This window comes from Acinonyx jubatus, chromosome D3, assembly GCF_027475565.1.
Source record: "Acinonyx jubatus isolate Ajub_Pintada_27869175 chromosome D3, VMU_Ajub_asm_v1.0, whole genome shotgun sequence".
Taxonomy (NCBI): Eukaryota; Metazoa; Chordata; class Mammalia; order Carnivora; family Felidae; genus Acinonyx; species Acinonyx jubatus.
This window is the reverse complement of record NC_069392.1, coordinates 20,844,641-20,871,709: the sequence shown is the minus strand read 5'-3', so window position 1 is coordinate 20,871,709 and position 27,069 is coordinate 20,844,641. Positions and strand designations below refer to the sequence as shown.

The 27,069-nt window shown below is 42.3% G+C and overlaps 1 protein-coding gene across 14 annotated transcripts in view; it reads left to right on the top strand.

Annotated features, from left to right (window-relative positions):
* The window catches only part of DEPDC5 (DEP domain containing 5, GATOR1 subcomplex subunit), a 126,325-nt gene that overhangs the window by 35,865 nt on the left and 63,391 nt on the right, over positions 1 to 27,069 (top strand). For 10 of the 14 annotated variants that reach the window (XM_053206735.1, XM_015081465.3, XM_053206738.1 and 7 more), the window contains 10 exons: positions 2,550 to 2,684; positions 3,517 to 3,578; positions 3,722 to 3,795; positions 9,657 to 9,726; positions 11,732 to 11,768; positions 12,292 to 12,412; positions 14,768 to 14,988; positions 20,012 to 20,215; positions 22,123 to 22,258; positions 23,256 to 23,353. In XM_053206735.1, the coding sequence (XP_053062710.1) occupies positions 2,550 to 2,684; positions 3,517 to 3,578; positions 3,722 to 3,795; positions 9,657 to 9,726; positions 11,732 to 11,768; positions 12,292 to 12,412; positions 14,768 to 14,988; positions 20,012 to 20,215; positions 22,123 to 22,258; positions 23,256 to 23,353 (1,158 nt within the window). The remainder of the gene's footprint in view (positions 1 to 2,549; positions 2,685 to 3,516; positions 3,579 to 3,721; positions 3,796 to 9,656; positions 9,727 to 11,731; positions 11,769 to 12,291; positions 12,413 to 14,767; positions 14,989 to 20,011; positions 20,216 to 22,122; positions 22,259 to 23,255; positions 23,354 to 27,069) is intronic. The other 4 variants (XM_053206740.1, XM_053206739.1, XM_015081469.3 and 1 more) reach the window with 1 other exon arrangement.

The following is a 27,069-nucleotide window of genomic DNA, read 5'->3' as shown; positions in this document are numbered from 1 at the left end:
AAAGACCCAGACCCAGTTGAAGATCTCCCCACCCATGTATTCCAAAGATTAACTGAAAGAAGTAACTTCTGATTGGATGGTTTTAATGGCCAACATTTAGCTCTTAGATCTTCCCCTGGGAATTAACTTGCTATTCTCATCTGCTTCTCATGGTAACTTGAGAGTAAAGAGCTGGAGGGAATCTTCCTTGGGCTGTTTTACTACAGACTGTATTCTTACTGTTTTCTATGCTATCCCTCAATTGCTTCTAAGTAATTTTTTAAAAAAAATTTTTAATGTTTATTTGTTTATTTTGAGAGAGAGAGAGAGAGAGAATACGTGCAAGTGGGGGAGGGGTAGAGAGAGAGAGAGAGACAGAGAGAGAGAGAGAGAGAGAGAGAGAACCCCAAGCAGATTCCACACTGTCAGTACAAGCCTGATGGAGGGCTCGAACTCATGAACTATGAGACATTGACCTGAGCCGAAGTTGGATACTTAACTGACTGAGCCACTCAGGCACCTCAAATCTTTTTTTTTTTTTTTTTTTAATTACAAAAGGAACCCATGTTTCAATAATTCAAATAATCAGAGGTATATCAAGTAAAAATGAAGATCTCCCTCCTTCCTCTACTGTCATTTCCCTTCTAAGAGGGAACCTTCTTAACAGTGTGGTGTGACTTCTTCCGAATGCTTGTCCCCGGATGTGTTAGCTGATACGCTTTGTTTGCAAACAACAGAAACCTACTGAATTGGTTTACGCAAAAAAGAAAAAGTTACTCTTAGGGTATAGAGACCTGGTGGGCCGTCAGGAAAGGCTTGAACGTTATGCTGAAGAAGGTGGGGACCAAAGTGGCTCTAGGAACTGCAGCAGCAGGTATTCCTGGAGCAGTGTTCAGCTCCCAGCTCTGCTGTCAGCTCTCTGCTCTCTGTTCAGAATTCTGTGTTCCCAGCAGAGAGTCTGATTGGCTCAGCTCTGGTTAGGCATCCATTGACACTCGCCAGTGGTGGAAGTAATGATGTGTGGTCACTTCACACGTATAACCTGCCCGTGCTGGCAATTCTAAAGCATGGGTCTTTTTATTTTTGTATTTAAAAAAATTTTTTTTAATGTTTATTTATTTTTGAGAGAGAGACAGTGCAAGCTAGGGAGGGGCAGAGAGAGAGAGAGAGACAGACAGACAGACAGACAGACACAGAATCTGAAACAGGCTTCAGGCTCTGAGCTGTCAGCATGAATTCACGAACCCTGAGATCATGACCTGAGTCAAAGTCAGACGCTTAACAGACTGAGCCACACAGGTGCCCTTCCCCTTCTTTTAAGTTTATTTATTTTGAGAGAGAGAGGGAGAGAGAGAATGCCAAGCAGGCTTTTCACTGTCAGCATGGAGCCCAAGGAGGGGCTTGAACTCATGAACTGTGAGATCATGACATGATGTCATCATGACATGTCAGTCAGCCCAAGCATGGAGTCTTTTATCTATAAATCTTTTTTTCATATTGGAATATGTTTGGTTTTCCAAAGTAAGGATTGTACAGGACAGAAATAAAAATTAACTTGCCAAATTTACAAAGTCATCCCAAGATTCTTGTCCATTCTTTTGAATATTGTCTTAAATTAATATTTTTGTAGGGGCACCTGGGTTGCTCGTCAGTTAAGTGCCAGACTTTGGCTCAGGTCATGATCTCACAGTTCGTGGGTTCGAGCCCCACGTCGGGCTCTGTGCTGACAGCTCAGAGCCTGGAGCCTGCTTTAGATTCTGTGTTTCCCTCTCTCTGCCCCTCCCCACTCACATTCTGTCTCTCTCTTGCTCTCAAAAATAAATAAAACATTAAAAAAAATTTTAAGCGCCTGGGTGGCTCAGTCAGTTAAGCCTCTGACTTCAGCTCAGGTCACAATCTTGTGGCTTGTGAGTTCGAGCCCCGCGTTGGGCTCTGTGCTGACAGCTCAGAACCTGGAGCCTGCTTCAGATTCTGACTCCCTCTCTCTCTCAAAAATAAAACAAACATTTAAGGGGCGCCTGGGTGGCTCAGTTGGTTGAGCGTCCGACTTCGGCTCAGGTCATGATCTCACGGTCCGTGAGTTCGAGCCCCGCGTTGGGCTCTGTGCTGACAGCTCAGAGCCTGGAGCCTGCTTCGGATTCTGTGTCTCCCTCTCTCTCTGACCCTCCCCCGTTCATGTTCTGTCTCTCTGTGTCTCAAAAATAAATAAAAAAACATTAAAAAAAATTTTTTTTAATTAATATTTTTGTAAGTTTCAGTACAGACCCATTTATGGATTGTTTAAACTAAAGACATGAAATTTGAGCATTTAAGACAACACAAGGCAAGTAGTAGGCATTAATGAGGGGGTGTTAACAAAGGCAACATTGGCATAGTCTTGTGTTCAAGCAGTTCTTAATGTAGAAGGGGAAAGGAAGATGTGCACACGGTTAACTAGAATTCAGGTCAGAACTGCAATTGCTGCAATAGAAACATGGACAAAATAGTCTGAGGGCATAGAGAGGCTTGCAAGTGGCTGGTTTCTGAAAAGCTGTAACATCTGCATTGGAGAACTTTTGCTTTCTTTCAAGTGTTTGACAAGCACTACATCAACCGCAACTTTGACCGAACTGGGCAGATGTCTGTGGTGATCACACCTGGGGTGGGTGTGTTTGAAGTGGACCGTCTACTCATGATCTTGACCAAGCAGCGAATGATAGATAATGGTAATGCTCCCTGGTTTGCACTGTCTCCGAGTGTTTATAGCCTCACTTACCTTAGAGCTCTGAGCTTTCCCTGGTTCTGTGCATCGGAGATCCTGGGGATGTGAATAATGTTAGGGGACAAAAAGCGTTCTATGGTCAAATCGGTTAAGGAAATGTTGGGTCATATACAGTTTAGGCAGATTCCCTAATTGTAGGTTTTAATTTGTTAGTGTATCTTGTTTATCTCTAATGCGTGTAACAGGTACTCAGAGTTTTCCAAACATATCTGACACTGGAGAGCTCTTCGGAGGGATCGTTTCAAGGGACCAGTGTGTCATCAGCCCATCTTGGGAACTACCATCAGATTGTCTGATCTAGTCCTCCCTCTGTGGTGTGCCATGCTTTCCCAATTTGTAATTCTGGTTCCATTAAATTTGGGCTTCCAAAAGATGGGGGTGGAGTGTAAATCCTGGATTGTCAATTAAGAAGCTCTGTTAAATGGTATGGATTGTTTTGCTGTCTTACTGAAATTTCAAGATTCCTTTTCCTTTCTGGTCATGAAACTTTAGTAATAGAGGCCTGGGTTGTCCTTTTGACAAATCATGATCTACAAAGCAGTCCAAGGCTAATTGTCAAGCACTGAATAATGGCAGGTGTGATGGGACCTGGTAAAGAAGAAACAGACAAAATGCATCTCTTTTCTTCTTTGCTGTGTAGGCAGCCCTGTGAGGTTATAAATCTTAGGATGGGAAGTCGGTTTTGTTTAGTTAAATAATATTGTTAATAGATTGGGACACTTATCTCTACTTCCTCCCACCCCCACCCCAAACTCTTTTTGTCTTCTCTTTTTTAGGAATTGGTGTGGACTTGGTGTGCATGGGGGAGCAACCATTACATGCTGTCCCATTGTTCAAGGTAATACAATTTTGGATTGCTTACTAAAGGCCAGTCTCTAGTACTAGAGTGATCTTGAGAATACTTAAAAACAGAACAGTTGGAGCAGCTCCACATCCTACTTGTTTTCTAGCTGATCTGTGCACTGGCTTTTTCCGTTCCAGCTACATAATCGAAGTGCACCTCGTGATTCTCGGCTGGGCGATGACTATAATATTCCTCACTGGATAAACCACAGGTGGGTGTAACCTTGATTCACAGTTGAATAACTTCCTTGCCATTTTCTCTTCACATCTGTTAAGTTCTTACTATGAAACCTTTTGTCAAGAAAATGTGGAAACTAAAGTTCTAACATTTGCTTAGAGCCTCTGTACATGCAAAGCAGTGGCAGTAACATAAGAACAGTCTAGAGTGAAAGAAAATAAAAGCAAATTTTGAAGGACTTATTTTTATTATCCCCAGCTCCTACTATTTGCAACTCCCACAGACGATAGCAGACCAGCATTGTACCTGGCATTCTCTGTAGAAAAATCCCTGTGTCTCTTCTTCACATGGGACAAGGCCTCAGTGTTTCTGCTGATTGGGGCTCAAGGATGGTGTCTCTCATGCCTCTGTCAGAGCCACTGCCTTATCCCAGTCCTCATTTTTTTTTTTTTAAGTTTATTTATTTTGAGAGAGACAGAGACAGCCTGAGTAGGGGAAGGGCAGAAAGAGGGGGAAAGAGAGAGAGAATCCCAAGCAAGCTCCATGTTGCCAGTGCAGAGCCTGACATGGGGCTCAAATCCACGAAACTGTGAGATCATGACCTGACCTGAAACCAAGAGTCAGAGGCTTAACCGACTGAGCCACCCAGGTGCCCCCAGTCCTCATCTTTTTTGGATGATAATCTTAATAGTGTGTCTATTTCTGATCTCTCTCCTTCAGTCCTTCCTTTAGAACAGGGTTTCTCCACCTGGACTCTACTGACATTTTGGGCCAGATCATTCTTTTGTTGGGGCTGCCCAGTGAATTGCAGCCTGTTGAGCAGCATCCTTGGCCTCCATCCTCTAGATGCCAAGAGCACCCACCCCCAGTGTGACAACCAGAATGTCTGCAGGAAGCATGCCTAAGTGAATTTTCCTATCAGAAAACCTGGAGAGGGGCGCCTGGGTGGCTCCATCGGTGAAGCATCCGACTCTTGGGAGCTCTTTCAGCTCAGGTCATAATCTCACAGTTTGTGAATTCGAGCCCCACGTCAGAATCAGTGCTGGCAGTATGGAGCCTGCTTGGAATTTTCTCTCTCCCTCTCTCTCTGCCCCTTCCCCTCAACTCTCAAAATAAATAAATAAACTTAAAAAAAAAAACAAAAAAACAAAACCAAAAACCTAGAGAAAGTTAAATTATTTCTTTGAAATACTGCAGGTAGAGCTCATACCTCCTAGAAACTTACTATGAGAACTAGAATATCTTCAAGTCTGCCAAAAATGAAAAGCCTTGGACTATTTTTTAATGTTTCATGATTTTTTAAAGTGCTTGCAGGTTTATGGAGAATTCAGTTGAAAATGTTGGAAACTGAGGAGAGAAATAATTTAGACTAAAAAAAGTCAAAAAACTAAAATGTCTGCTGCATTGCCACATGCCTCCTGGGTGGCAGATTCCCTCTGCCCCCATTGACAGTCACTTCTTTAGACCAGTGGTTTTCTTCTTTCCTTTCTAATTTTTTTCGTTAAGCAACAGGGCCCTTTTTTTTTAAGTAAAGATCTTACTTGCAACCAAATATACAATAGTGAAAAGTTCTTTTTTTTTTAAAGTTTATTTATTTTGAGAGAGAGTGTGAGAGAGCAGGGGAGGGCAGAGAGAGAAGAGAGAATCCCAAGCAGGCTCTGTACAGTCAGTGCAGTACCTGATGTGGGGCTCAAACTCACAAATTGCAAAATCATGACCTGAGCCAAAGTCGGATGGACACTTGACCAACTGAGGCACCCAGGCACCCCAATGTTACTGTTTTTTATTTATTTATTAAAATTTTTTTTAACTTTATAAAATTTATTTTTGAGAGAGAGAGACAGCACGAGCAGGGAAGAGGGAGTGGGGGACACAGAATCTGAAGCAGGCTCCAGGCTGCTCGATGTGAGGCTCGAACTCACAAGCTGTATGATCATGCCTTGAGCTGAAGTCGGATGCTTAACTGACTGAGCCATCCAGGCACCCCATTGTTATTTTTTTAATGTTTATTTTATTAGTTATTTTGAGAGAGAGCGAAAGCAAGTAAGCATGTACAGGGGAGGGGCAGAGAGAGAAGGAGAGAGAGAAATCCCAAGCAGGCTCCATGCTCAACACGGAGCCTAATGGAGGGTTTAGTTCCACAACTATGAGATCATGACCTGAGCCAAAACCAAGAGTCAGATGCTTAACTGACTGAGCCACCCAGGTGCCCCTGATGTTACTGTTATTTTAAAAATTTGGTTTGAGTAAAATAGTATTTTGAACTTTTTTTCACTTATTTCAGAGACCAATGTATCTTCTTTTTTTTAAAGCATTTTCTTTTTTTTTTCTTTAAAGTTTATCCACTTGTTCTGAGAGAGAGCATATGCGCAAGTGTGCATGAGCAGGGGAGGGGCAGAGAGAGAAGGAGAGAGATAACACCGAGCAGACTCCACACTGTCAGCACAGAGCTGGATGTGGGGCTCAATCCCACGAACCGTGAGATCATGACCTGAACCAAAATCGAGAGTCAGATGTTCAACCTACTAAGTCCCTCAGATGCCCTGATGTATCTTTTTATCAGCCCTCTCATTAGATTTGGATTTGTAATCTTATTGTGCATATATATATAGAGAGAGAGAGAGAGAGAAAGAGACAGAGAGAGAAAGAGACAGAGAGGGAGGGAGAAAGAGAGTGAGAGTATGAGATGGGGAGAAGGGCAGAGGGAGAGAGAGAATCCTAAGCAGGCTCCATGCTCAGCACAGCACCTCAAATGGGGCGCATTCCCATGACCCTGGGATTGTGACATGAGCTGAAATCAAGAGTCAGTGCTCAACCAACTGAACCACCCATGTGTCCCTGGATTTGTAATCTTTGAATAGTTATTCAGATTCTTTAAAAATATGTTTTTTTTTAATTTTTTTTTTTTTTTTACATTTATTTTTTGAGAGACATAGAGCACAAGTTGGGGAGGGGCAGAGAGAGAAGGAGACACAGAATCCGAAGCAGGCTTCAGGCTCTGAGCTGTCAACACAGAGTCCGATGCGGGGCTCAAACACACAAACTGGGATCATGACCTGAGCCAAAGTCAGATGCTTAACTGACTAGGCCACCCAGGTGCCCCGCCCAAAAAATTTTTTTTAATGTTTATTTGTTTTTGGGAGAGAGAGTGTGTGTGAGTGGGGGAGAGGCAGAGTGAGAAGGAGAGAGAGAAGGAGAGAAAGAATCCCAAGCAGGCTCCACACTGCCAGCACAGAGCCAGATGCAGGGCTCACCCCACGATTACCTGAGCCGAAACCCAAGAGTTGGACACTTACCCGACTGAGACACCCAGGTGCCCCTGACTATACATTAAGATTCTTTTGCCCATAAGAAAACAGCTGCTGTTTAATTATACACCATATTTCATTGTTTTATGTTTGGTTTAGGAAATAAGGGAGAGAGTAGCTATCACACACACAAAATTGTATATGAATTTAAACACTGTAATTTCCTCAAATGTTAATTAATAATAACTTGAAGGTTTCCTGATTTATCACTGTATTTTTCATCCTAAATTGGCTTTATGATACCATTTAAGATGGACGATGATTCACACATGTATGACTTCAGAATCTGAGAGCTGGGATGGCCTGAGGCCTGCTTTTCACATCTCACTGTGAACCTTGTTTGCTTGAGCCACTCATAGACAGGAGCAAAGAGGGCTTGTGGCCAGAGGTGCATGGCTGCTCGTAAGGGCCATTGTTCATATCCTGTCCACTAGCCTCTTCAAAATCATTCCACAAGGCCAGAGACCTTACTTGAAGCATAATCAAATTGTCTTCAGTGAAAAGTTATTCTCCCAAGTATTATTGGCTAGTCATGAAAATTGATCCAAAAAGTAAATTAATAGCAGATACATAAGAGTTATAAAATGGGCATTTGAGGATGCCATAGGCATCTGGAGTCTGTTTTAGAGATCATAGAGACCCTCCAGTCACACTGTATAGGTGTTCCAGGAGGGTAACTTGACTTGCCAAAGGTTGAGCGGCAAGTTCATGGCAAAGCTGAAGCTGTTGGTTTAAACGATTTGAAATTGTGATTTTTACACTGGGTTTGACCTTCAAACACAGCAATTTCACGTGGGTACATCTAATAGAAACCCATTCTTCTGGCTAATATCACTTTAATACTCAGATCTTTTGCAATTAATGTCTGGAAAGCAAGCAGCATCCTCTACTTGTGCTTTCCTTGGTACCACTCTGAGGAGTCAAGTCCCAGAGGCTAGTTGGACTCCAGGTCTGACTGCAGTTGGTATTTTTTTTTTTTTTTTTTATTCAATTTGAGAGAGACAGAGTGAGCAGGGGAGGGACAGAGAGAGAGGGAAAGAGAGAATCCCAAGCAGACTCCGCACCACCAGCACAGAGCCCAACACAGGGTTTGAACTCATGAAACGTAAGATCATGACCTGAGCTGAAACCAAAAATTGGATGCTTAACCAACTGAGCCACCCAAACGCTCCTCCTTTCTTTTTTTAAAGTTTATTTATTTATTTTGAGTGTGAGAGAGAGAGAGAGAGAGCACAAGTGGGGGAGAGGCAGAGAGAGAGGGAGAGAGAGAGAATCCCGAGCAAGTTCCCCACCAACAGCACGGAGCCCAGAGTGGGGCTGGAACCCACGAACTGTGAGATCATGACCTGAGCCAAAGTTGAATGCTTAACTGACTGAGCCACCCAGGCACCCCGCAGTTGGTATTCTTATGTTATGCACATAGTGCATAATGTGTTACTGGATTGCCCTACAGTTCACTGGTTATCTATTGATTACTTTTTTTTTTTTTTTTGGCTTATGATCAGAGTTATAATGGAAGATGGGGATTGGTTAGTGTTCAAAACATCTTTCCCATAAGTTAATTATAGATAAAAGAGACTACAGAGACATGCCTAAGATGGAAAAGTCTGTTTAGCCTCTGTTTACTCATTAGACCCAGGGCAAGGTTGGGTTTTCCAATTTTCTTGTGTGTCTGACATGACTGCATTAAGATATGATTTTCAGGGGCACCGGGGTGGTTCAGTCAGCTAAGTGTCCCACTCTTGGTTTTGGTTCAGGTTATGATCTTGGGGTTTGTGAGTTTGAGCCCCGTGTCAGGCTCTGCACTGACTGTGTGGACCCTACTTCAGGTTCTCTCTCTCTCTTCTCTCTGGCCCTCCCCTGCTCATGCTCTCTCTCCCTGTCAAAAATAAATAAACTTTAAAAAAAAAAAAGATGATTTTCAAAGAGATAAAAATTTGATGATTTGTGCCATATTTTCTTAAGACCATTTTTTTTCTTTTCTTGCCTGACTTATTCTTGCTTACCAAGTGCTGTTCAACCCAAGAGTGATAAAGACCACACTTGGGCCCAGCATCGTGCCAAGTATCAAGATGCAAAAGTATCATGGTGTAAATAGATGTAATCTCTGCCAGGAGAAGGAGATTCTCATCCAGTTAGGAATCAGGACTAGTGTGAAATAGTTAACAAGGGAAAAAAGAACAATAATTAAAACCATATTTAATATTTTGTAGTAATTACAGAACAAGTTAGAATTGGAGGAATCAGTGAAGCCTGAGACATAGGCAGTCAAGAGAGGACTAATCCATGGCTGGGGTTTCAATTTAAAGTTTAAAATGCAAGGGACTTATGGGGTGCCTGCGTGGCTCAGTCGGTTAAGTGTCTGACTTCATCTCAGGTCATGATCTCACATTCATGAGTTTGAGCCTCGCATCAGGCTCTATGCTGACAGATCAGAGCCTGGATCCTGCTTTGGATTCTGTGTCTCCCTCTGTTCATGCTTTGTCTCTCTCTCTCTCTCTCTCAAAAAATAAATAAATATTTAAAAAAATTAAAAAATAAATAAAATGGAAGGGGCTTAAATTAATGACCTTTTTTTCTTTCACAGTTTCTATACGTCTAAAAGCCAGCTCTTTTGTAACAGTTTCACCCCGCGAATAAAACTGGCAGGAAAGAAGGTAGGTGTCACCAACCTGTAGAGCCTTCAGGGAGTGTCACACACCAACATGGTTATTTTGATCCCAGGATATGCCCTTCTTCCCCATGGTCATGAGTAGAGTTCAAGACATTTGTCTTAGAACTTTATGATTTTCCACATTAAATACATCAACAACAAGGCAAACCTCCAGACTATAAGAAATATCTTTGGGAAAACTATGACAACTCTTTTTAGTTCTTTAATAATGAATATTTTTGTCATGATGTGATTGGTTTATTCAGATACTGGGACTGCTCAGATACCTTTGGGGATGAAGACATGGGCACGCATTGCAGCAAAGGGGAAATATGATGTAAAGATCACATCTTGGCAGTAGTTAAAGAAATGCGAATTCAAACAAGAATGGAGATTCTTTTTGTTTGCCAAATGGATTTATTTTATTTTATCAAGATTTTATTTTATTTTAGTATTTCTTTATTTGAGAGAGAGAGAGAGAAACAGAAACACAGAATCCAAAGCAGACTCCAGGCTCTGCGCTGTCAGCACAGAGCCTGATGTGGGGGCTCGAACTCATGAACCGTGAGATCGTGACTTGAGCCAAAGTCAGATGCTTAACTGACTGAACCACCCAGGTGCCCCTAAAGATTTTATTTTTAAGTAATCTCTATGCCCAACATGGGGTTCAAACTTAGAACCCCGAGACTGAGAGTCATATGCTCCACTGACTGAACCTGCCAGGTGGCCCTGCTTATCAAAAGGTTTAAAACAAAACAATTATACCAAGTCCTGGGAAAAGTGGTGATATTGGTGCTTGAGTACCTGGTTGGTGTACAATACTTACAAAAAGCAGTTCAGCCATGTGTATCAAGGGCAGTGCAAACGTTCATGCCATTTGACCAGACAATTCCATTTTTGGCTATATGGTTTAAGGAAACAATTGAGAATATTAAATGCAAATAGCATCTTTATTTATAATAGTTAGAAGTTGAAAATAATAGGGAAATGACTAAACCATGAACTACACTCCATGTAATATATTGCCAGTCAATAAAAGTGCCAGTTTTAAGAACCTTAAAACGTGTTTTTGATACAAGGTGAAGAGACACACAGACTGTTGGGTATGTAGGTGGCATACCAGGTACTCTCACCCATCCATCTGCCTGTTTCTAGCAGAGTTAAACTGTGAAAGCTGCTCTATTGTGGTCATGTTAGTAGTATCAGGGCCATTTTTTCCCTTTTTTTAGGGGGGGGGTAACGGGTTAATGTTACTCTTCTAATAAGGAAAATATTAATTGCGAGGACTATGAAGACTCCTTCTAAAATGGGCTTTGTCAAGTAGTGAGGTGCTAGGAGAAGGGACTCTTCCCAGAAAGGGCCACCTCCTGCCCTCTGAGGTTTTATGCCTTCATCACAACCCTTCTGGGCAAAGTGGAACATGGAGGAACTTCTCTATACATGATGATTTTAAAGAAGAAAGAGTGAGTATTGTTAGAGAAGTTTGAAGGGTCCTGAAAAAGACTTATTTGGAAGAGAAAAAAAAAGCTCTTTGTGTTTTCTTTCTACCTCTGTAAAGCATTTCAGCAAACTGGGTGATCTCTTATAGGTGTAGGCAAACCGGTGAGAGCACTGTAGTGAAGGGGCCATGCGCACGAAGGGTTTGGGGGCAGGTAGGATACACATACCACTGGACTGACCGAGAGAGAACATGAAGGACTGGGCTTGGATTTTGGCTCTGCCACCTGTTGTGTGACTTTGAGGAAGTCCCTTTTTCTCTCTAGAATTGAATGCCCTCACCTGTACAGTGAGGATAGAGTTTTGAGGGCAACCAAGGTGTGAGGTGGGCCTGGTAGGGCCTGACACTGCGGTAGGTAGGCCTCAGGTGTTTGCTCCTGCCTTCCCGTCAGCTACAGGGAGGGGTAAGGCATGGTCTCTACCCAGGGGAGCAGCCACCTACATACTGTGCCTTGTGATAAGTTCTATTTTAGCAGAGGAGGAAGTGATTAATTATCTATTTAATTTTACAGCCTGCCTCTGAGAAAGCAAAAAATGGCCGTGATACATGTGAGTATTTTGGGGACCTCCTTTTGTCCCGTTTAAAAAGAGTCCGCTAACCCATGGCAACAAGATTATGTGAGGTCGCATAAGCAGTTCACAGCTAAGTTGGGAGACCTGAGTTTCCCTTGGAAAGTCCTTTAACTGCCTTGTATATTTTCGTCCTGTCAGCTGTGAAACAGATGCTGACAAACCTTGTTTTTCTTTTCCATCAGTCAATTGTAGGGATCAGGCAGAAAGTTTTGAAGTACTAACTGTACCACATATTAAGAGGATCTTTTTTTAAAGTGGGATCACAGAAGAATAAAATACTACCCAAACTTTCCCCTTATTTAGTGCTACACTCTTTTCTATATCACTTTGACATGTTAGTCATTTAATTTCAAGAACCTGATGAATGGGTTATTGTCCCACTTTTTTCAGGGAGACATGATGGTGATCACCTGTGTCTTGTGGATTTTGATGAAAGCCCTCTGAAGGCATCTGGTTGAAATGTATTTTAATGACCATTCACTTGATTTGTGTATTTCAGCTCTTGGGACTCCAAAAGAATCTGAGAACGCCCTTCCCATCCAAGTAGATTATGATGCCTACGACGCCCAAGTGTTCAGGCTGCCAGGCCCATCCCGGGCTCAGCGCCTCGCTACCTGCAGGTTTTTTGCCAGATTCACTTTGGGGTGTATATGAAAATTGCTTGGGAAAACCTTAGGGCCTGCAGGGACCTTCATGAGAGCAACCTGGAAAACGTTTTAAATTAAAATTAGCCAAATGGAAACTATACCGTGTAGATCATTAAGGGTTCTGTTTCTAGGTTCTCTGGCCCACCCATTTTGTTAGCTATATTTGCAAGAAATGTTGTCCCCAAATAGAGTATTCTTCTAATCAAGAGAAGCAATTCACAAATTCTAGAATCTTCTTACTGGGCTGCCATTAACGTATATATATATATAGATCCTAGGGCCCATAGTTTCTTTGGAGTATTTTATTCCCAGTGGGCAAGAGACTTTTCTGTCTTTAATTCTTGCTTTTTAAGTGTGTTCCATGTTATTTTTGTCATATGATAGTTTTTAATTGTGCTGTAGTTGGATTTACCAATATATTCATTTCTGAGTCTTATGTAAAAAGGCGTCCCATCCCAGGGCTTTTTTTTTTTTTTTTTTTACACCCCTAGTGGACTAAATACCATGAGTCCATTTTCCAAATTTCTTAAATATGCACGTTTATTTAAGCACAGTGATTGGAAGAATATTCCATCTCTTCACGTTGGCAGTTGAGCTTATAGTAGCCACATGATTGTCTTCTCTCCTTTCATCTTGTCCCATCTTAAGATGAAAACATTTAGGGGCACCTGGGTGACTCAGTTGGTTAAATGGCTGACTTCCGCTCAGGTCATGATCTCTCTCACGGTCTGTGAGTTCTCTGTGCTGACAGCTTGGAGCCTGGAACTGCTTTGGATTCTGTGTCTTGCTCTCTGCTCCTGCCCACTCATGCTCTGTCTCTGTCTCTCTCTCTCAGAAACAAAAACACATTAAAATTTTTTTAAAAAAGATGAAAACATTTAGAGCTCAGACATAAAACATTTCCTAAATGTTTAGAACCTTTAGTGCCATTAACTACAGTTCTCTTATACATAGATCTGCTTAGGGATTTGGTAGCACTTTCCTCCCGAGTATTTAAAAATGCTTTCACACACACACAAAAATAAAAAAAATAAAATAAAAATGCTTTCACAGTCGAAGATCTTTGGTTTTGTTTTTTCTAAACAAAGATGGCAAGACATGGTATTTCAGAAACTTAGGTCTTATGTTTCCTGAGGGAGCCGCCTGTGTCTTAATTGGTACTCTGTCTCCCTGCACAGGACTAAGCATACACTGGTGCCCAGATATTTACTGTTGCAATAATGTACATGCAGTCAGCCCAGGGGATCTATTTTCAGTCTCCATTTAAGCTCTGACTTAAGACAAAATCCTTCCAGGCGGAAACAGAACAGCTCTGATACCAGAGGGGGAGCCCTATCCGTAGTTGCTAACTCTTCCATTCTGAATTTTTGCCTCCCTATTGGGCTTCTCCCTTTTTGATCCTTGCTCCTACTACTTCCAGAAGTTTTCTCCTTAGGGAGTTTTATGTTTTAATAAGGATAAACTTTTTAAAACCTTTATTAAGGAAATGTTTAAACATACTCAAATAGAGTAGTATAATGAAGAGTGATCAGTGTCTTGTTTGCCTCATTTCATTACTTTCCCTACATTTTACATTTTGTTGGAGTATTCTAAAACAAATCCCTTTTTTAACCTGTAAATGTTATAGTGTATGTCTTTAACAAATAAGAATTAAAAAATAAATTATCCCAAGTACCAAAATTAACACCAATTCTTTAATATCTTCTAACAGCTAGTCTATATTCAAATTTCCCAATTGTCTCAAAAATGTGTTTTTACAGTTGGTTGATTTGAATTGGGACCTAAAGAAGATGCAGACAAAGCATTTGGTTGGAATGTGTTTTTTCTGTGACCGTAGATTATGTTGCTTTTTTCATTTGGCTGATTGTTTTGTTATAATGTTTAACTTGTCCTCTCTTCTCTGAATTTCCTGTAAACTAGCAATTACCTCTAGAGGCCTGATTATATTTAGGCTCAATTTTTGGTCCAAGAAGACTCCTGAGGTGGCTGTGTACTTTCTCTGGCATCGTATCATATCCTGTCTAGTTGCCCCATTTTCAGTGATATGAGATTGATTGGTGGGATCAAGTAGGGTTAGACTGGAATAGTCACTCCTTTACAGCTATGACCCCGGGACTTGGGCCAATTGAGAACTGTCAGTTCTTATGCAATATCTCAAGCTGGTCGAGGGGGAATACCCCCTACATTATTTCTCACTCATAGAACACAGTGGGGATTTTTGTTATTGGTTTCCCAATTAGCTTGGGCTGGTGACAGGTTTTGGTGCTTTAATTCTAGGTGGGGCACCATCACTTGCTTGTTGGTAACTCATTGTCTCTCGCTTGTCAGATCTGTGCGAGAGCGGGAGAGTCATAATCGAAAGAGCGCCAGCTCCTGTGATGTCTCATCCAGCCCTTCCCTGCCCAGCCGCACACTGCCCACTGAGGAAGTGCGGAGCCAGGCTTCAGATGACAGCTCCCTGGGCAGGAGTGCCAACATCCTGATGATCCCACACCCCCACCTGCACCAGTATGAAGTCAGCAGTTCCTTGGGCTACACCAGCACTCGAGGTCAGAGGGCTGAAGAACGGCACAGCAGGGCAGAGCTGGGGACAGCTCCCTTCCTGCAGCAGGGGATGGGAGGGGAGGGAGGGAATGTGACCAGATGTGGGGTATAAGTCCCATATCTTATTATTTCCATGCCAGTGCAAAGTGTATAAGTCACCTGAAATGTACATATGTGTATATTATACTATTTTTGTCTCTAACACTTTTTCCCCCTTCACTGTAACTATATACCTTTCCATATGTTAATGCAGAGCTTTTCTTAGGCCTAGGGTCAAAGGTGTTTGCTTATTTTCTTATCATTGCCATTTGTGTCATGCCTAAAACAGCCTCGTGTTGTAGTCCCGTGTTGTACTTTAAGATTTCTCCTCACAGTTAACTTGCTAACCCGGCTCACACTAGGGAGCACAGGTGCTACTTTTTCTGTATCTTATTCTGCCATCCAGCAGCACCTGCAGCTAGAGTCTACAGGTACCTCCTGACTTTTTAAAAAACTTTTAATTTTGAAATAATTATTGACTCATGGGAAATGACAGATACACACACACACACACACACACACACACACACACACACACATGGAGGTCCTAGGTACCTTTCACTCATTTTCACCATGGCAACATGTTGTATAACTATAGACAACATCAGACCAGGAAACTGACATTGGTACAAGCCACAGAGCTCATTCAGATTTCACTAGTATTACATGCACTCATTTGTGCGTGTGTATTTCTGTGCAGTTTGTTTTGTTTTGTTTTTTAAATGTTTGTTTATTTATTTTGAGGTGGGGGCAGAGAGACAGGGAAAAGGATACTCCCAAGCAGGCTCCATACTTTCAGCACAGAGCCCAACAGAGGGCTCAGTCTCATGAACCATGAGATCATGGCCTGAGCTGAAATCAAGAACCAGACACTTAACCTGGTGAGCCACCCAGGCATTCCATATTTGTTTGTTTGTTTGTTTATTTATTTATTTTTTAGTAAGCTCTATGCCCAATATGGGTCTTGAACTCATAACCTTGAGATCAAGACTCATATGCTCTAATGACTAAGTCTGCCAGGCACTCCTCTACGCATTTTTATCACATGTGTAGATTTATTTATTTATAATTATCATCATAATTAAATACAGAACTATTCCATCACCACAGGGCTGTCTTGTGTTACCCCCTTATAGCCACACACTCTCACTGATCATTCTCTTGCTCTATAATTTTGTTAATTTCAAGGATGTTATATAAATGGAAGCACAGCCCTCCTGACTTTTGATCATTGACTTAGGAATGTTGTATACACATAAGCTGCCCCCTGTTGCCCTCCTGGAAGGATTCCCGAAGGGTGAGGAATGTTTTCTATGACCCAGGGTGTTGAAGGTGAAGCCATCAGCTCCAGCACCATATACACTATGCCAAGGGCATAGTTTTTGACTATAGAAAAAATTTTGCTTGTTTTGTAACTGGTTCAAAGTATACATAGGAAATGCTAAAAAAGGAGAAATGAGCAGATATTTAATGACATGAGTATAGTATATCACCTATGTCACTTAATTAGTTTCAGCACTCAGGAATTTTAATACATATGAAATTTGTAGGCTAGCACTTTCGAACTTTCTGGAAATTTCTAAGTTTGTGTGATAGTTACCCCCATTTTTCTGCAAATATTCTTAGTAGGATCTGTAACAAAAGCTAAATTACACTAAACGTTAATTCTTCCAAAACCCTTGTTGCTCTAAAAGCCAGATCTCTGAGGAGATAATGTTGTAGCTTTGAAAGTAGCTTTGAAAATAGTTTTCTTAAAAATGTATCTGAATAGTAGAATTGATTTCAGTGTCCTTTAGTGATATTGGGGAGTTTTTTGGAAAAGCCAAAAAGCAATTCACTAGAATATTATAAGGCAGTACAATCTATAGGCCCTTAGTTTACTGTTTCTCTAGTGTGTTTAGGGGGTCTCACCCATCTACCTAGCCAATGTAACATAGAAAACATTTCCCCTTTCCTCTATACATATTTTTTTTCTATAACATATATTTAAAAAAAATTTTATTTTTTTAAAATTTACATCCAAGTTAGCATATAGTGCAACAGTGATTTCAGGAGTAGATTCCTTAATGTCCCTTACCCATTTAGCCCATCCCCGCTCCCACAACCCCTCCAGCAATACTCTGTTTGTTCTCTATATTTTAGAGTCTCTTATGTTTTGTCCCCCTTCCTGTTTTTATATATTTTTGCTTCCCTTCCCTTATGTTCATCTGTATTGTATCTTAAATTCCTCATGTGAGTGAAGTCATGTGATATTTGTCTTTCTTTAATTTCGCTTAGAATAATACCCTCTAGTTCCATCCAGGTAGTTGCAATCTATATGTATTTTTGACCCACTTTATCCCTTAGTTCTTTTTTTTTTTTTTTTTTAAGTAGGCTCCATGCCCAACGTGAGGCTCAAACTCATGATGCTGAGACAGAGTCGCATGCTCTACCAACTGAGCCAGCCAGGCACCCTTATCCCTTAGTCCTATTTCTCATCCTTTTCAAAGTGTTAACTTATCTTTTTTTAAATTGGATTTTCTCCTTTTATTTTCATGATAACTAAGTAGACCATTTTCTTTTTTATTTGGTAAACCTGAGCATCAACTCATTAATTAACAGTGAAAAAATAGGGGTGCCTGGGTGGCTCAGTCAGTTAAGCGTCCTACTCTTGATTTTGTCTCAGGTCATGATCTCACAGTTGGTAAGTTGGAGCACTGCATCGGGCTCTGTGCTGATAGCACATAGCATAGAGCCTGCTTGGGATTCTCTCTCTCTCTCTCTCTCTCTCTCTCTCTCTCCCTCTCTTCCTCTCTCCCTCCCTCTCTCTCTCCCTCCCCCTCTCTCTCCCTCCCCCCTCTCTGCCCCTCCCCACTTGTGCTGTCTCTGTCTCCCTCAGAATAAGTAAATAAATAAATAAATTTTAATAAAACAGTGAAAAATATAGCTTTCATAGATATCTGAATGTTCCCTTCTTGCATGCAAATCAGCTTTAAGGAATTAGCTATTACTATATACCAGGTTCTTTGGTAGGCATTGGCTAAATAATGGTGGACAAGACATATTCCTTGATGCCATGGAATTTGCATCTGCTGGACCCATTTTCTGATGTGGGTGATTGCTTTAGTGAACATGGGATGCATACCAGGGGAGCTGGTTGTGGGTTTTAGCTCTTTGATCCACTTAGGTTATGTAGCATGTTACCTCCATCTCTATAATGGGAGCCTGTCTGCCATTGGACAAGACAGGTTGAGTCTGTATGTCATGCCACCTCATTGCCTGGTCAATGCTGGATGCATCCATTTCTTCATTCTTTTCTCCCAGGAATTTTTTTTTTTTAAACATAGTAATATTTGCTTACTTATATCCAGGTCACTGAGTCAGTGGGAGGGGGTTCTGATCCACCCAGTCATTCAGGGCCCCAGGCTGGGATGGTATGATCATTAGCACTGGTCTCCAAAGTTAGCACAGTAGGGGAAAAGAGAATGGAGATCATGAGTAGAGATATTTGTGGTCCAGGCCTTCATTGGAGCATGCCACTTCTACCTGTGTTCTATTGCTTGGAACGAAGTTATTATTTTTATTTTATGTCATGTCATACCATGTCATGTCATGCCATGCCATGCCATGGCATTTCCAGTGTAGTTAACATACAGTGTTATGTAAATTTCAGGTGTACAATATAGTGACTCAACAATTCCATAAATTGCTCTGTGCTCATCACAAAATATACACTCCTTAATCCCTATCACCTATTTTACCCATCAGCCCACCTCCGTCCCCTCTGGTAATCATCAGTTTGTTCTCTTAACAGTCTGTTTCTTGGCTTGTCTCTGTCTCTCTGTCTCTGTCTCTGTCTCTCTTTTTCCCTTTGCTTGTTTGTTTTGTTTCTTAAATTCCCCATATGTATGAAATCATGGTATTTGTCTTTCTCTGACTTATTTCACTTAGCATTATACTCTTTAGCTCCATCCATGTTGTTGCAAATGCCAAGATTTCATTATTTTTTTTTTAATTTTTTAAAATGTTTATTTAGTTTGGGGTGGGGGGGGAAGGCACAGAGAAGGAGAGAGACACAGAATCCAAAGCAGGCTCCAGGCTCCGTGCTTATCAGCACAGAGCCCTACATGCAGCTCAAACTCATGAGCCATGAGATCATGACCTGAGCCAAAGTCGGACGCTTAACCAACTGAGCCACCCAGGCACCCCAAGATTTCATTCTTTTTTATGGCTGAATAATATTCCATTGTATACATATACCACATCTTCTTTATCTATTCATCTATTGGTAGAGACTTGGACTGCTTCCATAATTTGGCTGTTGTAAATAATGCTACTATAAACATAAGAGTGCATGTATCCCTTTGAATTAGTGTTTTTGTATTCTTTGAGTAAATACCTAGGGTGATTACTAGATCATAGGGTAGTTCTGTTTTTAACTTTTGGAGGAATCTCCATTTTGTTTTCTACGGTGGCTGTACCCATTTGCATTCCTACCAACAGTGTAAGAGGTAGAACAAAGTTATTTGGCCCCAGCGTAGAGGGGCTAGAAACTATAGTCTCATGTGCCTAAGAGGAAAATCAAATGGGTTTAATGAACACACTGGCTGTCTCTATCAGGGTCTGCCCTTCTGGACACCAAATATCTATTTTTATCATTCCTCCCACATATAGAATATACCCACCCTATCTCCCAGGGAGACAACTCAAGTCATTGCATCTAGCTCAAAGTGCAGGGTCTCTAGGTGATGGGTGGTTCCCTCCATCAGGTTTTGGTGTGGCTTTATTGGGCCAGTAATTTAGGAGCCAGAACTTCCTTCTCCCAAGTATTTAAAAAGTAAACAAACCCAGTGTTTCATTTCATTATAGTTGGGTGATTTTACTTATTTCTTTCACTCCCTAACATGTATGATGTTCAAGATTCTAGTCAGCCTTGGCTGATTGTCTAGTCCTGGTTTCACCATGGCTCTGTGCTTTCTCTTTGTGCCTCAACTCCACAATAACTGACAGATGTCCTGGAGAACATGATGGAGCCACCACAGCGAGACTCTAGTGCGCCGGGAAGGTTCCATGTAGGCAGCGCAGAATCCATGCTGCATGTTCGACCTGGGGGATACACGCCCCAGCGGGCACTGATTAACCCCTTTGCCCCCTCACGAATGCCCATGAAGCTCACATCCAACAGAAGGCGCTGGATGCACACTTTTCCTGTGGGTAAGTTGGTTGCTCAGGAAAGAGCCTTGTGCTGGGAGCTGCTAGTCCTGGTCCTTGTCACTAACCAGCTGTGTGGCCTCAGTTAAGAATCTCAACTTCTCTGCAACTCCAGTGCCCCACCTCTAAGATGGAGCTATCCATTGCCACTCTGCCTACCCCAGGGGTTCTTGTGGGGATCCTTGAGGACACACTTGGGAAGTGACTGTGTAAACCTAAGGGCTTTTCTTCTGTTTGAAAGGGACTGTACTTTGTCATCTGCTTTCTTTCCTAAGAGTAATGCTGCTTATCCTTGTTCATTCCTTCCTCTCCTGTCTCTCTCTGGATAGTGATATTAATGTCTTGAATACACAGAAGTTATATTATTTTGTTTTTTCTCAGGAGTCTCTGACAACTAAAAAAAAACACAATTTTTGAGAAATGGGTGAGCTGGGTTTTTTGTTTTTGTTTTAGTTCAAATAAGTTGAAAAAAAGAGAAAGGATAGAATAAGTGGTTTTTTTAAATACGAGATGCTATACAGAAATGAGAATGAACTACAACCACATCCAAATTTATGTTTAAGTTTATGGACATAATGAAAGAAGCCCAACATAAGAGTGCATTCTGTATGATTCCATTTTTTGAAAGTTCGAAAGCAATCAAAACTTAAAAAGATATTTTCTTCAATCCACTGTTTTTCCTAGCCTGTCCTTTTTGATCTGTGTTTTCTCCTACAGAGGATGACAGTACGGTTTTATAAAGCTGTAGCTAAAATTAACTTCAGCTTAATGGGCTCTGACTGGGCTGGGAAGGAACAGATGCATTAAACTCCAGGGTCTTTTCATGGAAGCCAGCCCGCTGAATGCCTGAAAATGTCTAGTTACTTCCTTTTCCACTTGCTTTTAATGTTAAAAGTTAAATCGATGAGAAATGAATCTGGTTGTGTAGGCCATAATTGGGGGTCACTCCCAAACTCCTTTTTGCCCCCCTTATCCCTGTCAAAATTACAGGATTTTTTTTCTTTCCACTGTCTCTTTCTTTACATTGTTATCCCCATGGGCTCCCTTCGAGTTCTCTTAGGAGAACCATTGATGTGTCTTTCATGGCCTCCAGCTCTTCTTGCCCCCAACTGTTGGGCACACTTTACTAAAACAGGACTCTCTGGTCCTGCTTCCTCTGTTTCGTCCTCATGCCTGCCCAGTCTGCTGATAGCTGAGGCCCTCCTTTGCCTGGCTCCCCAACTTTGCATCTCCTCGCTCCCATCCTCAGAGCTTCTGTTCTTTCCCATGCTCATCTGGTGGTCTCCTGCATGCCTTTTGCCTCCTCCACATTTGAGATTTCACACACATTATTTCTTCTGCCCAAGTGCCCTCTTTTTCCATTCCTACTAACCTTGCCGAACACTCACCTCTGAAATTTCTTCCCCAGGAAGCATTTTTGAATAGACTTGACTAATTGTGATTTCTCTCCCACCCACCTGATGTCTTTTATGCACTTGCGCATCCTCTGCTTCTTGGAGTCACAGCTGTCAACGTCTTACGTATTAACAGAGTCATTGACGTTTCACTCATGTGTTCCTTGTTGTTTAGTTTGTGTCATTCCTTCTGGGAGGTGCCCTCTACTCCTGTACTTCAGTGTTTCTCTATGGCATCTCAGTTTGACATGCATGAGACAGAGACTCCTGAAGTGTTTTTAGGCTGAACAGGGTGACAAATGTGAGGCCCCACAGGAAGATGAGTCCTGCTTAGAAGAGGAGATGTTCTTTTGGGAAGCTGGAGGATCACATGTGTAATATTACCCTTGGTGTGCTTTCCTTCCGGTGTCTCCCAGCGCCCATGTCTCAGCAGCTGGAAAGAAGGAAGAGTAAAGCTAAGTACAAAGCACTAGCTGTTGGGTGGGAATGATGCTCAGTGGATCTTTGTCTGGGTAGGACCATCCGGAGAGGCCATCCAGATCCATCACCAGACCCGACAGAATATGGCGGAGCTGCAGGGCAGCGGGCAGAGGGACCCAACTCACTCCTCTGCAGAGCTGCTGGAGTTAGCGTATCATGAAGCTGCTGGAAGGTGAGGATGTGCATAGGGCTCCAGAAAGTACCTTGAGAAACTCCGCGGTACCCAGAACCATGGCAGAACAGTCTGCTGACAAAATGTCATGGTTACAAGACTTGATGAGACAGTATGAGATCAAGCCCTTCCTTTGTCAGTTCCATTCCTTTCACTGGGCCAAGTGCAAAGCAAACAGCCTGACGCTGTGCCACACGTTACCTACGCCTTGCTTTAGCTTTAGTTCAAAGCACACTTTGTAAACCTCAAATATGAGTTTTTTCTAAACCTCAGCCAAGAGTGAAAATGAGTGCTGAGACAGGTTGTTCATGCTGTGTGTTCTGGGAAGTCTGTGACTTTTGTCATTTTGGCCACCGAGAAATCCCACTGTTGAGTTTAGAAGTTGTTTCTGCTAAAAGCAATGGAAATCAAGGCCCGTGTTTATAGAAACAACTCTTGTTGAACCAGAGTTCTGAATGCATTAGAAAGCATCCAAGAGAGTCAGTGCAGGAATAAAGTCACTTACTTGACAGACATGAGCTGGGGATACAACTGGCCTCACTGTTCCTGTGATGCTTTAGGAAACACTTTGCAAAGGGCAGTCTCTTTGGTCCCTTTTTCAATCATCTCGACATCCCGTGGAATGGACGAGAGATATGGGCAGGACATGACCCTCTTTGTCAGCTCACTTGGTACCTCTTTTCAGTCACTTTATAGCCTCCTGTCTGTTTTAGCAGTGGGGAGCTGAGGATGAGGAAGGGCTGGCAGTCCAGTATGGCAGTGGGAAAGCAGTTTTTGGGGTGCCAGGCCAGGACAAGCAGGCCACAGGAGACCAGATCTGGCACAGACACCAAGCACTGATGTCCAGTAGCCTGTGGTATGGCTCCCAGTTGTTGCCAGCCTGTGTAGCTAGATATTCAGAGCTGTTTTTGATCGAGACTCCTGGGATATGGGGTGAACAGGATAAAAGAGGTAATGCTCTGCATTAAGCCAGGTGGCTGGGCTCTGTTCTCTGCAGGCACAGCACTTCCCGCCAGCCTGGTGACAGCATGTCCTTCTTGAACTTCAGTGGAACAGAAGAGCTTTCTGTCAGCCTGCTTAGCAACAGTGGTGCAGGTAACCAATCCAAGAGGTAACAGAGTTGGGATGCTCAGAGTTGCAGGCTTACATCTAGAAACGACACAGGGACCAGAAAAGCAGGGCCATGTCTATTTTGGGATCATTTCAGCCACAATTTTGGGTGACCTATTTAGAAGCAGTGCTGTATAATGCATGGAATTATAAATGGGCTGCACGTTACGTTTTTAGCTGAGAACACATTGGTCAAGCCACATTCATCATCGCCCTGTCAGTGAGTCGTGACTGCGGGCCCCTAATGAACTTGGTGTCGAGGGTAACACTGGGGACAGCAGGAGTAGCCTCTGCTCTGGAGGAGCTTCTGGTTCTGCTAGTGGGGGGCTTACTCAGCAGCAGGTATATAAACAATCAGGAGAGACCCAGAGGGGAACAATGTGGTTCCAGTTGTGAGATCAGGAAGGAGAACGGTGGCATTGTAGCTTCGAGAAGTGGGCATGCGCCTCAGACTTGAAGCCGTAGGATTTGGTTACCTAGAGACGTAGCAGGTGAAGGTTCTGTGTGGAGGCAGGGAGGCAGGGACAGAATGGACTTCCACTAACACAGGTTACATGCTTTCTGGAAGACCATGTATATCTACCATGTCATGCAATCATCCTAGGAGGGCATATACTATTAAGTATGTTTTGCACATGGGGCAACTTAATGTCCTGAGGTATAGAGATATTAATTGAATCTCTCAAGCCTGTGGCCAGGTGTCCTGACTGCTGTTCCTCATTTAGACCACACCATTCAGAGTATCTTTATGATGTAGGGGAACAGGAGTTGGGATGAATAAGGGCAGATTTTGGAAAGCCTCAAAAGACAGATATTGTTCAACATGAGTGTAAAAAACATTAAAACTTAGTTGGGGGTGGATATGGGGCTGCTGCTCTATGTCTTAGTTTTCTATAAATAACTTGCGTTTCTGAAACTTAGCTTAAAGAAGGTATAGTGAAAGTGAAGTTGTATGAAATTGGTTAATGAATTGTTCCTTCATTCATTGGTTGCTTCATCCAACAATATTTCTAGAGGTCAGTAGCTAAGTCTTGAAAACTGGTTTGCAATAAGAGAATCCCTAAAGGATTGTCATTAATTAACTTCTTCCCTCCTTTCATCCTTTGTTTCTTTTTTCTCTTCCTCTTTCTCTGTTTCTTTTGTTCTTTTATTATTTTTCTTTAAATGAGAAGACAAATTGGATAATAGTTTGGTGATAAGATGCATTTTATGTCTGCACTTGGGGTGCTTAAAATGTTACTTGGCCACCAGACTCTTGTATCAAAGGCAATCTTTCCATTTTGCTAAACCAAAGAGCCATTTTATAGGAACCCAGAGTTTGAGCTTCCTAGGCTGTGTGGGATGGAGTTGTACTGAGGAGGGGCTGTTCTTGGGCTCACAGCACTACAGTTTGAGCTAGTTTTACTGCTGATCTGAAGCAGAGGGATTACAGGTGCAGATGGTAAAAGCACCAGGATTTACCCCGACTAGTCCTGGAGTGGTTCTGGGCCTGGGATAGCTTAGGTAGACCAGATGATTCCTCAGAAGATGAGTCTTTTGTAATTTTGAAATTTACTTTGAGGAAGAGAGGGAAGTTTCAAAGAATCCTTATGTGGGGATGGTTGTGGAAGATCTTCTAATGACACCATCATGGAGTCCTCTGAGCTAAAGATTCCCTGGTACACATGCATGGGAAAAGCATTTGGTGCAACCTGGATCTCTCATTCACCCTTCTCCATCCTGGACTCTTGCGCCATAGGTCCATGCACCTGATGGACCTCTCTGCTTGGATAACTCCCAAGTACCTCATCCTCAGTATACTGACAAGGAAAATCATCTCTTGTGGCTCCCCTACCCACTCTCCCTCTTCTGTTCCCTCTTTCTTCTGACTCTGGCCTGTCCCCTCCATTCTCACTGCTTCTGCTTTGGTTCAGACCCATGCCATATCTGGCCAGGATTATGACAGCAATTTTCTAAGTGGTCTTCCTGCTTTGTCCCTGCTCCCTCTGATTCATCTTCCATACTGTCACCAAGGAGATATTTCTAAATACAAATCTGATCAGCCCCTCCTTCCCACGTATAAAACCCTCCCGTGGTTCATGGCCTGTAACACTAGTCATGACCCATCTGCTGCCTGCCTTTGCATCCTTATTGGTCACCACCACTTCCACACATCACTGTATACAGAAAGAACTCAGGCTCTAGACTCTTCAGATGTGAGTCCTAACTCAACTTCTAATGAGCAGTGAGGCCCTCAGGCCAAGTTACCTCTATGTGTCTTACTTTCATCATCTGTGAAGAGGATTTGTGTGGATATTAAATGTGATAATCCATGTAAAGTGCTTGGAATGGTTCCTGGCACAGTCAGCAAGTAAGAGCTGCCTTTGTCATGTGTATTATGAGATGTGCATGTGTTATATTCCAGCCATTGCTTGTGGCTCCTCCAAAGATCTTTGTCCTCATATTTCTTTGCATGGACTAGCACCCCTGCAGAATATGCTTTCACCCTATCTTCAACCCTGATTCTGCCTGGCAAACATCAGCTCAGTCTTTTTTTTTTTTTTTTTTTTTTTTTAATTCATTTTGAGAGAGAGAGAGCATCTGAGCATGAGCCGGGGAGAGGCAGAGAGAGAGAATCCCAAGCAGACTCTGGACTATCAGCACAGAGCTCAACACGGGGCTCGAACTCACAAACCATGAGATCATGGCCTGAGCTGAAACCAAGAGTTGGACGTTTAACCTACTGAACTACCCAGGCACCTCATCAACTCAGTCTTTATGATTCAACCCCCAAAATACCTTCTCTTTGAAGCCCTCCCTGGCGGTTCTCCCCATGCCTTCCTAGGAGATGTTAGGCACGTTTCCACATCGTTCCATATGCATAACCTAATTGTACTACTTGGCATATCATGATCCCGCTGTTTGTTTCTATGTCTGTCTCTGCACTAGACTGAAAGAATTTATCTTTATTCATCTTCTCCCCACAGTATTTAGCACATTTATTGACAAATGAATTTGTGCTTCCACGACCAAGCTGCCATATGTGAGAAGCATCTGAACAGCCCACAAAATTATTCTCTTTAATTGGTATGCAAGTGCGCAATTACATAAATATATTCTAGAATGTGTAGCTTCTTGGAGAAGGTGTGGGCTCCTCAGACTTTTTCTAGTCAGGCCAATAGAGTTAAGTAGGATCATCCTTACCTTTGCCTGTTCCCTTTATGACCAGTAGCATGTGATTTCAAAGGGGCCAGGGGTCACATGGGAATTGAACTCCCATCTTTGATCTTGTGCTTCCCGATCGATTATGTTAGCCAGCCACAGAAAGGATTAGATAAAAATCATTATAATTTTTATTACCATATTACCATTTATAACCAATTAATGTCAGATCTATGAGGATATATCCCAAATCTTTCCATATGTCATCACCTCTACCAGTCCCAGCCCTATTGAAGGTACCTTCATCTTTCGCCTGGATTATTGTGATATCCCACTAACTGGTCTCTCAGCTTCCTCTTTTTGCCCTTTCATATAGTTTATTTCCAGCACAGCAATTCAGAGTGACCCTCTGAAAATAGAAGTCAGATCATGAAACTTCTGTGCACAAAACCCTCCAAGGGCTTCCCAGTGCACTCGGATCAAAAGCCAAAGGCGTTACAATAGCCGACAGAGCCCCCTCCCTCTTGCAACCCTTTGTTACTCTCAGACCTCGTCTCCTG